At 48.1% G+C, this 14704-nt stretch overlaps 1 protein-coding gene across 1 annotated transcript in view; it reads left to right on the top strand.

The window, feature by feature from the left end:
- Positions 1-14704, top strand: part of LOC144824316 (uromodulin-like) — a 36517-nt gene continuing 21813 nt past the window's right edge. The window contains exons 1-4 of the mRNA XM_078683433.1: positions 1-79; positions 4737-4948; positions 5820-5983; positions 6748-6993. Of these exons, the coding sequence (XP_078539559.1) occupies positions 1-79; positions 4737-4948; positions 5820-5983; positions 6748-6993 (701 nt within the window). The remainder of the gene's footprint in view (positions 80-4736; positions 4949-5819; positions 5984-6747; positions 6994-14704) is intronic.

Raw genomic sequence — 14704 nt, 5'->3', positions numbered from 1 at the left:
ATGGGGTATGGAACCTCAGTGTGCTTTGCACGGGGAAATAAGCAGGGCCACTGGAATTATGCTACAGGAAAGGGCCACAGTATGTGTGAGGGTTGGGTAACTTATATGGCAAGAAAAAGCAAATTATGCTGCACAATATGTCACATTTAATAGTATTACTTCATTATTTTCTCGTTTTTAAACTTGGTAACAAGATCTGGACATTAGGTGCACCTCTTTGGTAGCAAGAACTACGACCTCCCGATCAGAGACCTAGCTCGCTGCCCGAGCAGCTCTGCTATTGTGCTGCTGCTCCCTTTACCTTTTTGTTAAAGTAGGAGTTCAAGGCCCTCCTCTACCCGCAGGCTCCTGCCTGCCTTTCATCCCTGGTGGTCCAGTGGGAGAGCCTTGCTCTTTCCTGGTCCGCTGGTGTCTGCCTTCTTGTCTGTGCCCATTCCTATCTGTTTCTTGTCCGTTTTTTTGCTCTGTTATTTGTTATTGTGGCTTTTAAATTCCTGTATTTCTGTATTTGTAGCTGTACTTGTCTCTGTACTTTGTCTGTGTACTTGCATCCTCTGTTTGTGGCCTCTGTGGCCATATTCTTGCCGTCCTTTTCCCGCTGCTGCTGTCCCCGTGGCCCCTCACCCCTGCTGGTTCCTGCTCCCAGCTGTGCTTTCCTGCCCTTCCCTATTTAATTGCAGCTCGGGCGTCTGAGCAAGACCTCTGACCTCCTGGTCAGAGACCTAGCTCCCCGCCATAGCAGCTCTGTTGTCGTGCCGCTGCCACTGCCCCCTTCACCTATCTGTTGAGGTAGGTGTTCGAGGTCCTCCTCCAACTGCAGGCTCCTTCCTGTGCCTCATCCCTGGTGGTGCCGTGAGAAAGCCTTGATTTTCTGTTGGTCCACTAATGGTCCACTGATGTCTGCCTTCTTGTCTGAGCCCATTATTTTCTGTTTCTTGTCTGTCTTTTTGCTCTGTTATTTGTTATTGTGCCTTTTAATTTCCTGTATTTCTGTATTTGTCTCTGTACTTGTCTCTGTACTTTGTCTCTACTTGTGTCCTTTGTTTGTGTTCTCTGTGCCCGTTTTCTCGCTGTCCTTTTCCCGCCGCTGCTACCCCGCGGCCCATCCCACCGCTGGTTCCCACTCCCTCCTCCCAGCTGTGCTTCCCTCCCCCTTCCCTATTTGAAGGCAAGCCCGTCTGTGCCTGTCCGTGACCCGTCCGAAACCCGACCGCAGCCAGGGACCCTGGCCCTACAACCACCCTCCGATGCGTTCCAGCTGCCCATCTCTCACTCAACCTCGGAAGGAACAACAACTGCCAGCTGTCTACGCCAAACTTCACCCATGGCCATTTGTCCTGCCGACACTGACGACAATCCTTCAACATCCTTCGCAACGCCCAGACACCGCACCCATGCCAAACACCAGCACAACTGAGGCCCTGAGATGCATACTCCTCAATGTAAGCTCCCTGCAGAGACATGGTATAGAGATCTGGGACCTCCTCAACACCCTCTCGTCAGATGTCGCCTTCTTCACGGAAACCTGAACCAATGCTACCTCTGCCCCAGACATTGCCACTGCCATCCCAGACGGATACAAGATCCAGAAGAAGGACCGCCCCAACCGCCCAGGAGGAAGACTCACCGTTGCGCACAAGAGAGCTCTTCGACTCTCCACCTCCAGCACAAGCAATTCCCCTTCCACCACCATACACTTCCATTTCCAGGTGCAGACCAGCCCCAAAATGACCCCTGTGGCACCCTCGCCTACAGACCCCCTGAACCTCGAACCGCATTCACCACCACCATCGCCAACCTCTTCGCACCGCAGGTCATCACCTCCATGGACTACATACTCATCAGGGACCTCAACTTCCACCTTGACAACCTCACTGACCCCAACTCCACCACCCTCCTGGACAACCTCGCCAACCTCGGACTGAAAAAGCTCATCCCCACCCCCAAGGCAGGACACACCCTAGACCCCATATTCGCACGATGGAACAACATTCACTTCATCCACAACACCCAACCCCCCTGGACAGACAGACACTGCGTACACTTCTCTGTAAAAAAGGCGACCGCTCACACAGTTAAAACAAGCCCTCCAAGAAAGATCTGGAGCAAGGTCACAGAGGAGCACCTCAACTCTACCCTCAACCCTGATCACCCTCCCGCCTCGACTGACGCCAACACTGCAGCCACCGGTAGATCACCAACTGCGCAGACAACCTTGACCTCCTCCTCTGCAACCCCAACAGACATACTGACACACCTGCAGGCACCTCGAGAAGCAATAGAGGAACAGCAAAACCACCGAAGACCAGACCACCTACAAGAACGCCATGACAGAATACCACAAACTCATCAGATCCACCAAAATAACCTTCATCTGAAACAAAATCATTGCTAACTCCAGCAACTTAAAGGAATTCTTCAGCATCATCCAGGAATTCACCAAAACCCCCAGCGAAGTCACGGATGTCCCAGTCTCCCAGGGTCTCTTCAACAAGCTTAGCTCCTACTTCCATCTGAAAAGCAAATCCCTCTATGACAAGTTCAGCGAACAGACTCCAGAAACCACCCCCTCCTCCAGCAGCGACAGCCGCATGGATCCCCGTCACCACTGAAAATACCGCCACAACCATGAAAAACACCCACTCAGGAGCCCCACAGACCCCTGCCCACCACACACCTTCTACAGAGCCGCTGCCGCCATAGCATTCGAATTACGACGCACCATCAAATCCAGCACTTTTCCCGATGACTGGAAATGCGCCGAAGTCAAGCCCCTCCTCAAGAAATCCTATACAGACCCGATGGACCTGAAAAACTACTGACCCATCTCTCTCCTTCCCTTCACGGCCAAAGTCACAGAGAAGATCCTCAACGCCCAGCTGACCAACTTCATTGAGGAGAATGTCATTCTGGACCCTTCCCAATCCGGATTCCACAGCAACCATAGCACCTACTCGCTTCCACAGATGATATACGCATGCCCCTTGACCAAGGCCACATTGCGGCCCTCATCCTTCTGGACCTCTCTGCAGCATTCAACACCATCCCCCACCGGACTCTGACCACCAGACTCACAATGCCGGCATCCAGGAAACCGCCCTCGATTGGATCCACTCCTTCCTCACAGGCAGAAACCAAATAATCAGACTCCAGACCTTTTTCTCTGAACCCACAGAGATCAATTGAGGAGTCCCCAAAGGATCATCTCTCAGTCCCACGCTCTTCAACATCTACATGGCCCCTCTTGCCGCCATCATCAACATGGACTCGGCATAGTATTCTACGCCAACGACACACAGCTCATCCTCTCCCTTATGAAGGAACTTGACGCCACCAGACTCAGCTTCCAGGAAGGAATGAAAGATGTTGCATCCTGGATGAGCAGCAGCTGTCTGAATCTCACCTCGTAGAAGACAGAAATCCTCATCCTCTGGCCCACCCCCTCAGCCTCGGACATCACCTGGTGGCCGACCGCCCTCAGCAACTCCTCCACCCCCACAGACCATGCCTGAAACCTCGACATCATACTGGACTCCTCCCTCACCATGAACCCCCAGATCAACGCCGTCGCCTTCACCTGCTTCAACACCCTTCGCATCCTTCGCAAGACCTTCAAATGGATTCCCCCCCCCCGAATCTAGAAAAAACGTCACCCATGCACTGATAACTAGCAGACTGGCCTACGAAAATGCACTCTATGTCGGAATCAACAAATCCCTGCTAAGCACACTCCAGAGCCTCCAGAACACCATGGCCAGACTTGTCCTCGACATCCCATGGCATGAACACATCACCCAACACCTGCGAGACCTCCACTGGCCCCCTGTCGGGAAGAGAGTAACCTTCAAGCTGCTCACCCAAGCCTACAAATCCTGCCACAACACCGGACCCAAATACCTCAATGACAGAGTCTCCTTCCACATACCCAACAGAAACCTCAGTTCATGTGAACTTGCCCTCCCCGAAACCCCACGCATCCGTAGAACTAGAGCGTGTGGAAGAGCCTTTTCCTATATCATGGCAAAGACCTGGAACGAACGCCTGATCCACATCAGGCGCTCCACGACCCTGCACACCTTCAGGAAGAACCTCAAGACCTGGTTCTTTGGCTGACTCGAAGCTGCAACCTCCCCCGCGCCGCTAGCGCCTTGAGACCCCCATGAGTGAGTAGCGCACTTCAACATCACCTGATTGATTAGTAACAGTTTAATACCCAACAATAGCACTAAGAAACAGAAAGGGGTCCAGTCCAGCTTTGCACATGGCCTTTTACTGTGCAGCAACACATGTCACTGCATGTTTACGAACTTTTGAACCGCTTGAGCTAGAAACAAATTGTTTTTGTGTTAAAATCTGCAGAATATGTGGCAAATCTATAATTATGCAAAAATTGCACTGTCCGCACAATCGCATAATTCGAGTAACCCTGGTTATAAGGCTGTCCCTGCCCCCCAGAAATGTATTGTCTCCTACGACCCTGACTTGTAACTTCCCTATTAGAATGCAGTGCCCCCCACATAGCAGTGAAAGAATGAGGTGCTGTAACGGGTTGACAGTGCCAACATGTGCGCATGCCTGGTACCACTACAGGAGTGAGAAGGCTACTCCGAGAAACAAAGTGCCTCATTGTGCTGATTTGGGTAGTTCTGTTAAATTCTCTGCTGTATAATATTTTTAAGGATCCCCAATCCAAATGTGCTCTTTCTGATGTTTCCATCCCATATCTTACTTTACAGCGAAACCACCGGACCCCAGCCTGCAGTGCCTGTCAGGCTCCATGAAACTGAGCGTGAGCAGATGCCAGCTTGAGAAGAGCAAGTTTGATTCGGCCAATCTGCACCTTCTGAAGCCGAGCTGCACAGGTGTACGAGAGGTTAACGGTACTGCTCTGGTGGTTGTCACCACCACCACCTCCTCAACAGCCTGTGGCAATATCCTGTCGTTTTCGGTGAGAACATGTACATCGGCTTCCGCACATATTAAAATAATGGGCGACAGAGAAAGGCACAGGCAGAAATTAACAACCTGGGGAACCAGTATCCCCACTCTCCAGTGGCCTTGCAAGGCTTCCATGGGCCATAATTCAAGAAGGGAGAAAGGGTACCGTCTCTGCCCCCACCCACGGATGTGAGACCATAATTGGGTTGCAGCAGGCCGTTAGGCCCCTGGCCCTCGGTGCCACTGTACCTGCTGTTCTATTGATAGCTACATTCTGCCACCATCCGGGCAAACACTCTTTCATGCCTTAGACGAGGCCCTGGCTGTAAAAATTCAACTTCTGGGTTTTTGTAAAATTATTTCCATTTAAAATGCTGTCATTTGATTGGAAAAAAACACTGGCTCATTTGCCCTATATGGACATTGGTGGGGCGGGGGGATGGATGAGGAAGACTCGACAGATGACAACGAGGGGAAATGAATCATTTATTTAATGTGCCCCCATCTCAAGTGTTTGGACTTGTTAGTCAATGTCTAGAAGCCCAGTTGATGCAAACTTGTAACATCCCATGCTTAGAAGGAGCCTTATCATCCTCGAATTCCAGCCCCCACTTTTCGTTCTTGCTCCCGACCCCATTCAGGCTCAAGTTACTCTGCCTCAGCTGATCAGAACTTGCTCTACCCCGTCCACACATCAGGGTTAGTGCTGCACAAAGGGCCCGTGCCTGCCCACCTTACAGCCCACACGCCCCTCCCTCTTCCTTCTCCCGGCCTCCCGCGCGCGCTCTCCGATCTTCTCGTGACCGACCCAGAAAGAGGGCAAAGTCACCACCTGTTGGAGATTTACTGCTCACTGTTATTGTCTCTTTTTCCCTTTGCAGGCAGACGGCTCCAGCGTGGTTTACTCCAATAATCTGACCATCCCGGGGATGGTGTCTCCGAGCGGAGTTATTGCAAGACAGAACTACGTTTATAACTTTTCCTGCTCATACCCCATCAAGAATATCCCAGCCTCCCTACTAACGGCAATACATCCTATTGTGGGGTGAGTGCCTCTTCAGACAGTCACACAGGCAGCGTGATAAGGTGTGTGCTCTTCCTAAGCTCTGTCACACAATTAGGCTCAATCATGGCCCCTGGCCACCTAAACACGATCACTGAAAATCATTTGTTTCCGTGATTTCCTTGGTCTGTTGCTCTTGTTGACTTCAGAAGCGCCCCTTGCGTCAGTGCTTGTGGTCGCTGTTACTGAGTGCTTCACTGAGAGAAGTCCTCTCGGTGACAGCCTCTGGCCACCGATGCTGAGGATAACGTGTTCAGTGAGTACCTTGTCCTCATTCACACCCGGGGTCTCAGTAATGGCCCTGAACTCAGTGCTAGGAGTTTTGGCCGATGTTTTAGCCCTAGTCAGTGACACCTCTTTCTCTATGGTAGCCGCTGACCTCAATGACATTGTTGGTCTCAGTGACAGCCCGGGTCTCAGTGACAGCCATGGCCTCACCCAGCGGCAGCTGCTGTTTTCAGTGATCACTAATACTTTAAATGACAGTGACGCCCCCGGCCCAGTGATAGTTTCGGTGTTAGCCCTGGTCTCAGTGACAGCCGCTGCTCTCACTGATTGCCTTGGTGCTCACAGGCAGCAGAGTTTGTAAGTCATATCCACAGGCGGTGTCAGGGCTGTAGCTAATGGTATACTAGGGTGTCTTTTGTGCCTCAGAACAGCCCCCCTACATCTCTCTTTCACGCAGAGGCCCCCTCGGGTCCCAGACTCTGCCACGGTAACAGGCCCGATTTCCTTTTCCTTTTCAGTTCCGCTTCAATCCCCCTGCCCGGCGGGGTTGGCTCCGTGTCTGTGCTCATCTATGCGTTCACAGACGCCAGCTTCACCACTGCTTACACCGAGTCTTCAACGCTGAAAGTCCAGGATCTTCTCTACCTCACCGTGATTGCACCCGAACTCAACGCTGATGACTTCTCATTGAGGGTGGATCGCTTGTTCGTCACTGGGACCAGCAGTGCCACCGATTTACCGCAATTCGACCTTATCACTTCCGGGTGAGTACCAGACAAGCCACAGAGGCCTGTCCATTGTGAAATGTAGACCTCTCAAGGTTGGGAACTGATCTTGAGTCCCAGGATACAGCGCAGGCCAGCATCTCAGTAGCTCACTCCCTGCAGACACTAAGGGCTATTTTTGCAAGTCAGAGATTTTAAGTGGAACCACATACATTTTGAGAATAATTGTTTAATTGTGACAGCCCAGGGTGACATTTACAGCCAAAGTGGGGCGGGGGTGGGGGGGGGGTGGGTGTCTTTGAAGTTAGGCACTAGACTTCTGATGTCTGAAGAGTTATCTAAGGGCTCAGGTTCTAACAATGCAACAAACGTTTGTCTTTTTTCTTTATTTAAAAATATTAACACTAATAATAATATCAGAAGTTAAACTGCACAAGGGAATCCGATTCTTGTTCCTCCAACCTAAAATGATGACTGCTGTTGCATTGTTTGCTTTAAATAAATAATTTGGCTCACTGGTAAACAGGGACATCTTAAAGATTTTAGGGGCCCTGGGCCAAACATATGTTGGTGGCCCTTGTTCGGAACAGCTTACATTTATGATCCAATTTCAGATGTTGCATGCTCTCTTTGGCCTGGTCCCTGACACTGCGCAGGCGTAATGGTTCAAATTTTAAATATTTACACCTAGTATTTAAGGATACTCATGTGAGATTTCAATATTGTAATATAGCAGCAGTCAACTAATATTATTGCAAATAATCTCTTCAACCCATTGCCATTTCTTATATGTAAGGTCCTAATCTAAAAGGAACTTTTTAACGATGTTGCTTGGTGTTGAAAAACAAACACAACATTTCTCTGCAAAATGTATGTAATAGACTGCCACACACCACCGGTATGAAAAATAAATTGAAGGAAAATGGTATTAAGAAAAATCTCTGTTGAAAAATCATTCAAGGTCATCAGGGCAGGACTGTGTGGAGAACAGAGCCATATCTACCAGGGGACCCTCTGAAAAGCTAAGGCCCTGGGCCAGAGCCCACTTAGCCAATGCCTTAAAACGCCTCTGCTGGTAAAACTAAGTCGAGAAACACAATGCACTTGGATTGTGCTGTCGGCAATGTTATTGTGTCGATGAGTTCTCAGTGGTCCTTTTTAAGAATATTTGGGGGGGGGGTGACTTGGCTCCAGATTTAATATGAGGGCTGTAAGGATTTTCTACAAGTTTAGCTTATTTAGGTTGGTAAAAGCTCAGAACCATGAGTACATTCCTGAACTGATGGTGGGTGCTATAGTGCTACACAGTGAGTCAGGGGGTTCCCCAGTTTGACTCAGGGAAGTTCGGGCCTGTGCTCAGGGCCACATCAGATGGAGGCTAGCTTGGACCAGGTCTGAGAAGTCTGACCTTGGAAGGTGTTGTTGAATGCTGAGTGTGCTCACCAGGCATGTCACCACTCAGCTCAGCCTCTCTTGCTGGGTTTGTTCTTATGGGGTAGAGAACGTTCTAGCCAGGGAGTCGCAGATGTCCCAGGAATGTGAATACTTACCATTACCCAAACAAAACCCCATGACACAACAATGCAACCAGACCCTTTCCTATTTCTTTGGGATAGGGGTCGTAAGATCCCTGAGCGAATATATTATAATTTCACACACAATAAAAAAAAACAAATTATAACCTTTTTTACACAGTAACCACATTATTTACATTTCAACTTACACGTGTGACCTAGCCTTAACAGAGGTTAAAGTTCATAGGAATCACCTAACCATAACTAGTCTGTTCCTCTGAAACCAACAAAAATATTCCATAACCGCTCCGAGAAAGACCAAGAATGGCTCTGCTCCTTCTTCCACCCCTTCTGGAGCCCTCCTTATGGGATGAGCCCACTTTCCCTCTCCTATCCCTACAGGGAGGTCACTAACCTCTAAAAATTCTTGTGCAGGCTCTTAGGATACCTATGGTAGGCACCCCCTGCACCCAGGCTTGCAGTCCTCTAAGGGACAGTGCTAGGTTGTGCCCAAAAGCGCCCGCAAGGGAGGTTGATAGATAAAGGACCGCATGTCAGTGAACCCCCCGGGCCCTTGCCTCTTCCTTCCGACCTGATGACAGCACACTTTGAGGGTCCATGGATGCAGATGTTAAATTTGGTAAAACAGGATGCCGTAAAGGGCCCGAAGTGTCCCCCCAATCTTAACCTCACCTGCCACAGGCCAGCATAGTTCACCGTCTATCTGCCCCCCCAACAAACAATACACAATGACCCAGCCAGGCAAGCACATTTTACAAAAACCTTGCAGTACCTTCCATAGACAGATGCACTCCATCCTGTAGTAGAAAATCTTCCCCTTGTATGCACCCATGAGGTATGACTAACAACCGATCCGTCCTGAAAACGTACCCACTTTCCACTTCAACCTTTTTACAGACTCATTTATGGCTCTTACTGACTTACCATCTCTCAACCTCGGGACAATGAACCCTGCAATTGTGACCTTTGGGAATTTCTACGCCAGCCAACATATTCCCAAAACAATCAATTCAAACAAGTCTCTCCGACCTAGCATTGTCAAATCATTGCCTACAATATGTACGATTATCACCCCTGGAAGCATAAGCCTCTGAGGCAACATTCTGTCCAATGCAGTTCTCCAGTGGGCCAAGCGCAGGCCCCCTGACCACAGAAAGTCAGCTGAGATCCTTCCTTCCTTGCAGGTGATGCGTAGTCACATGCTAAATAAAAACTCTTTGAGCCTCACATAGGAATGGCCCAAAACCAGCAAGTCTGTAACGTCTCTTGGTCCAACGTAGACCGGAGGCAAGAAAGGATCCAGCGTCTGGATCCCCCTAACCTCTCCACCACCTGCATTGATAGGAGAATAAGGTAAGGCATTAAAACAAACAGATGGTACTCACATGTTCAATCTCACATAGCACTTGTAGCAATCAGACTTCCTCCGGCCTAACCTTTGAAACCGTCTATCCTACCAACCCCATACTTGTGGCAGTTGTTGCTGCAGCAGTATGAAATGAATGGGGACCATATTCTGGAGAATCCAAACCTGCAGCCCCCATCGCCCCCTTGAGCAACCCGGTGAATTGGAACCAACAGAGGGCCTCCTGCTCCTTGTACCCGGTGAGCCAAAAAAGATTACAGATTCCCCAGCTGACAACAGTAGCTCTCCAGGGCTCAGTTTAGCAGTAGGTGATCCCACCTACCAACTTGGTCTGTCTTAGAATGGGTAATGGTGATCACTAGGGAGCCATTTGGCCACTGTATGTCCACATGCTTTAGGTCACCCTTTAAATCTTTTTCATTCTTTGCCACCAAATAGCTCACCCTTAATGCCCTATAAAATGCCAGAGAGAATGCCACCCTAAAAAGGCTAACTTCATCTGATGATCTACACACCACATCCAGAGAGGCCATGATCTTTGCCCTCATCAGCCAGGTTAGCTTGAAACCAGTGGCAAAGTGAGCAAGGGACCCATGTCTGGGCATACCCTGCCAACTTAGGGTGAACAAAGCAAACACAAGGAGATGATGGACGGAACGCTGAAACTTTTCAGACACTCACCCCCTGTCACAGATCTGGGTTGAATACATCATCATTCTTTAGCTCACTTCGCCACCTCAGTTCCGACCCAGCTATATGCAAATCAGTCTTGACCCTGTGCCTCATGGGAACAGTCCAGCCCGAACTGCCAAGCCAGGTCTTCCCTGAACCGGACACAAGCATCCTGGGACCGGTTTCTGGGTAACACCCTTCATCAGCCAGGCTAGCTTGAATCCAGTGTCAAAGTGAGCAAGGGACCCACGTCTGGGCATACCCTGCTAACTTAGGGTGAACAAAGCAAACATGAGGAGATAATGGACGGAGCGCTGAAACTTTTCAGACACTCACCCCTAGCCACAGATCTGGATTGAATCCATCATCGTTCTTTAGTTAACCGGGTGCGCCCTCTTGGCACCCTTCTTTGTTCCCCCAAGCATGCTTGTAAAAGTTCACAAATGCTAAGCTCTGCATGCTAATCTGCATACAAATGGAGCAATCAGCTCCTGTAAAACAAAAATGCTTCCAAAAAGCACTTCTACACCTCAATACCAATCCCCCATCTGTGGCTTATCTCTGGATAGGAATCAAAAGTATGTGGGGGGGGATAATTCCTCTACCCCCAAAAGGCAACACAGAAAATGAATACTCGTCTTAACAGAATCCTTGAATGGCCACTATTCAACACAAAAACAAACCCAGAGACGCGATCACAGCCGCAGCCCTCTTATGCTCCTTGAACACACAAAAACTAACCACAGGCCATAGACGCAATCATCGCAGTGACCCTCTTTACCTGTGTGGCCCCCTCATGCCTTCCAGAGCCGCCCCCGAGAGTCCTAAAACTCCCGGGCCAGGCGAGTAAAACTCAAGTCCACGCGGCTCCCGGTAAGGCAATGCGAGGGAAGGGGGCCCACAGCCTGCTGCTAACAGCACATGGGTTCCACTTCCTGGGGTGATGAAGGATTCCAGAAAAAAGGCGACCGCACCTTGTCACGAGCAGGATACAAGAGACCTGCTGAGCGGCCACTTAAATAGGTGCAGGATCAACACCACCCACCCTGGAAGCATTACGGAAGCACTTTAGACTCTTTAGAGCTTACGGGGCAGCGGGGGTTCAGACCAATCTGCACTATTCCCAACCAGAAGGACAGGAAAGCCACACCATATTGATGGCTCTCCCTAGGTGGGGAGAGTCTCAGTTAGTCTCAGCTTCCTCTCACCCCTTCCCTTCTAGGGCTTCCACACAGGCATGACACCTGCAACAGGGAAGGAGGACTTGGTAGGGATCTTTAGGGGTTGAATCTAAATCCAGGGAGGTGGGCAGCCCGCTGTTTGATAGTCATGATGCACCCAAAAGGATCCGCACAGGTCTTTGTCGGTTCAGCTCTTCAAGGCGCTGGAGTGTTGCTGTGACCTGTACACTATTCAGAGTCATTGGCAGCTGGAACTGAGCTTACCACCAATCAGAGAGGTGCATCTTTACTGTATGAAAATGCAGCCATTCATGATGGGACAGGAGTTCCACTACCCAGCAATGATGCTGCGTGCAGCAAACCTACACCGCTCCAAGGATGCAGTGTAAGGGCTGATACCTAGGAGATAACAAGAGGGGGTGCTTTCCAGGACACTGCTGCGGTGGGAAACCTTTGGTATCTCCATCCCACAGACAGACCCGGGAAACAAATAAACTACTACTATTACTACTTCTGCTATTACAACTATGACTATGACTACTACTAAAAAAAAATGATAACAGCAATTGAAATACTATATTAAACAGATAAGCAACTCTTTGAGTGTAGGGAAGACAGGAGCTGCAACAGTGCGCATCACTTCCTGCCTTTTCCATACAGGAATGAGGGTATGTGAGGCAATAGTCCACCCCCTTTTCCCAGCTCATTTGCTGACAAAAGATGTTTTACTGCAGCAAATGGAGTCTTATTCAGATTTCCTCCATGGCAAGCTGCAACCTGTCACTGGGAGTTAGAAGCAGCAGCTTCTTAAATATGCTTTTCATCTTCTTTTGGGAGCCATGGATACTTCTGCAGTGACAGCTGCAGTGTGAGTGGTAGGTAGTTCCTCCGCTTAATGCTCCTGCAGTGACACCCTCTGTGTCAGTCCCTCCTCTTACTGGTCCCTCCTCTTCCTGGAATACAATGTGAGAGGGCAGTGACAGGTGCAGTGAGACTGAATCCTCCATCCTTTGTCTCCCTCAGACATCTGCAGTGTGAGCAGAAGACCCCGATCTTGATGCTTTTGCAGTGATAGCTGCAGAATGAGTAGCAGCTGGGTTGCAGGGCATCATTTATGGTTCCTGGGGGTTCCCAAAAGATTTGTCCTGCAGGCTCCCTTAGCAACCTGTGCTGTCAACTCGCAAAGCCAATTAGGTGTTGCATTGGCAGCAACCTTTTTGACTTTGCCAATGCTTTTTTGCGAGTGGGTAGGTCTGGTGTTAGCCAAGCTCTTTTGAATATTAAAATAAATGCATAATATACTTATTGGCAGGGCCACTGGAATTCTGTTATTCTGTGCGTTTTTCACACCATTGAGGATTTTACGCATTTGACGCATGATCCATCACTTGCTGCATAATCTGCAGGTTTGAACAAAAACCTTTCCCAGCCAAATGGGACAAAGTTACTAAAAATGCAGCAACATATGTTGCCGGACAGTAGAAGACCCTTCACAAAGGTTGGCTTGCCACATTTAAGCTGCTAATTGAAGTGTTTGGGTGTTACACCATACTAAGGGAGTGAAACCTTTCCCTATATAATGAATGCAGATAACATAATAATGAAATAGTACAATCACAAAATATGCCTTTTTTTTTGCCACACAATTAGCTTTTTTTGCCTCATAAAAATATACCCCATCCTGCAGCATAATACGGTCCATCCCTGACACATCATTTCAGAAGCCCTACTTGTAGGAGCTTTCAGTCAGCACTCTATCTTCATTCATTGATTTTTTATTCTATCTATCTATCTATCTATCTATCTATCTATCTATCTATCTATCTATCTATCTATCTATCTATCTATCTATCTATCTATCTATCTATCTATCTATCTATCTATCTATCTATCTATCTATCTATCTATCTATCTATCTATCTATCTATCTATCTAGCTATCTATCTATCTATCTATATATCTATCTATATATATATTTATACATACATGCGCTCCATTTCTGTTAACTATAATGAGAATAGATAGAAAGATAGATAGATAGATAGAGAGATAGATAGATAGATAGATAGATAGATAGATAGATAGATAGATAGATAGATAGATAGATAGATAGATAGATAGATAGAAAGATAGATAGATAGATAGATAGATTTGCAGCTTCACTCTCCTTGCCCCAGGAACACGCACAGTCTGGTGCATTACAGATGTACTCAAGCTCAAGTGGAAAATTAGTTTTTCATCCAGTGTGATAATTACTGCCACAGAAACTATTACTCGTACCTCTAAGTAACTTTAGGCCGCAAGTTTTTGTTTCTTAACATTAGTATAACTATAACTGCTGAATTTTATGGTTTTGTGAGGGTAAAATCGGAACCTAACTATAATGTCCCTGTAACCTTTGTTTTTTAATTTTCGGCCGGACTCGCGGATCCACTGCGACTTCCACCGAAAAGAAAAATATATATATGCTTTTTTTGGCACTGGGGGTCAGGGTGTTTCTACCCTGTCCCCCTTTTTTTTGTTGGTTTAAACGTTTTTTCTTGTGACTCTGTTGGCAGCCAATCATATAGGGTTTGTGGATCCACCATGGCCACAGTTGTATATCTGAGAAATCTTTCAATTTCTATGGAACTACTGAACAGATTTACACCATTTGACAAAAATAGTGCTTTCTAGACCAAGAGCCACGTTTCTGCATAATTTGGTGTCATTCCGTTCATCAGTTTAGGCTGTAGCCACGTCAAAAGTTAACATAGAGAGAAAACGTTTTGGGATCCTCTCTTTTTCTTGACCCCTAATTGACAGATCACTCCGAAATATTCAAGTCAGCAGCTGACGCGACTGACCCATTAGTTTCGGAAATTTCAGGAAGATTCATCAATCGGTGCCAAAGTTATTTGCAAATCAATAAACGTTTTTCTAAAGAAACTAGCTCCTAACTATAGCTGGCGACCGTCAGTAAGTAGTAAATCAATTGTAAAAGGTAAATATATATA

This window comes from Lissotriton helveticus, chromosome 3_1 (assembly GCF_964261635.1).
Source record: "Lissotriton helveticus chromosome 3_1, aLisHel1.1, whole genome shotgun sequence".
Classification (NCBI taxonomy): domain Eukaryota; kingdom Metazoa; phylum Chordata; class Amphibia; order Caudata; family Salamandridae; genus Lissotriton; species Lissotriton helveticus.
Note: the sequence above shows the minus strand (reverse complement) of the source record. Positions and strands in the feature narration are given on the sequence as shown.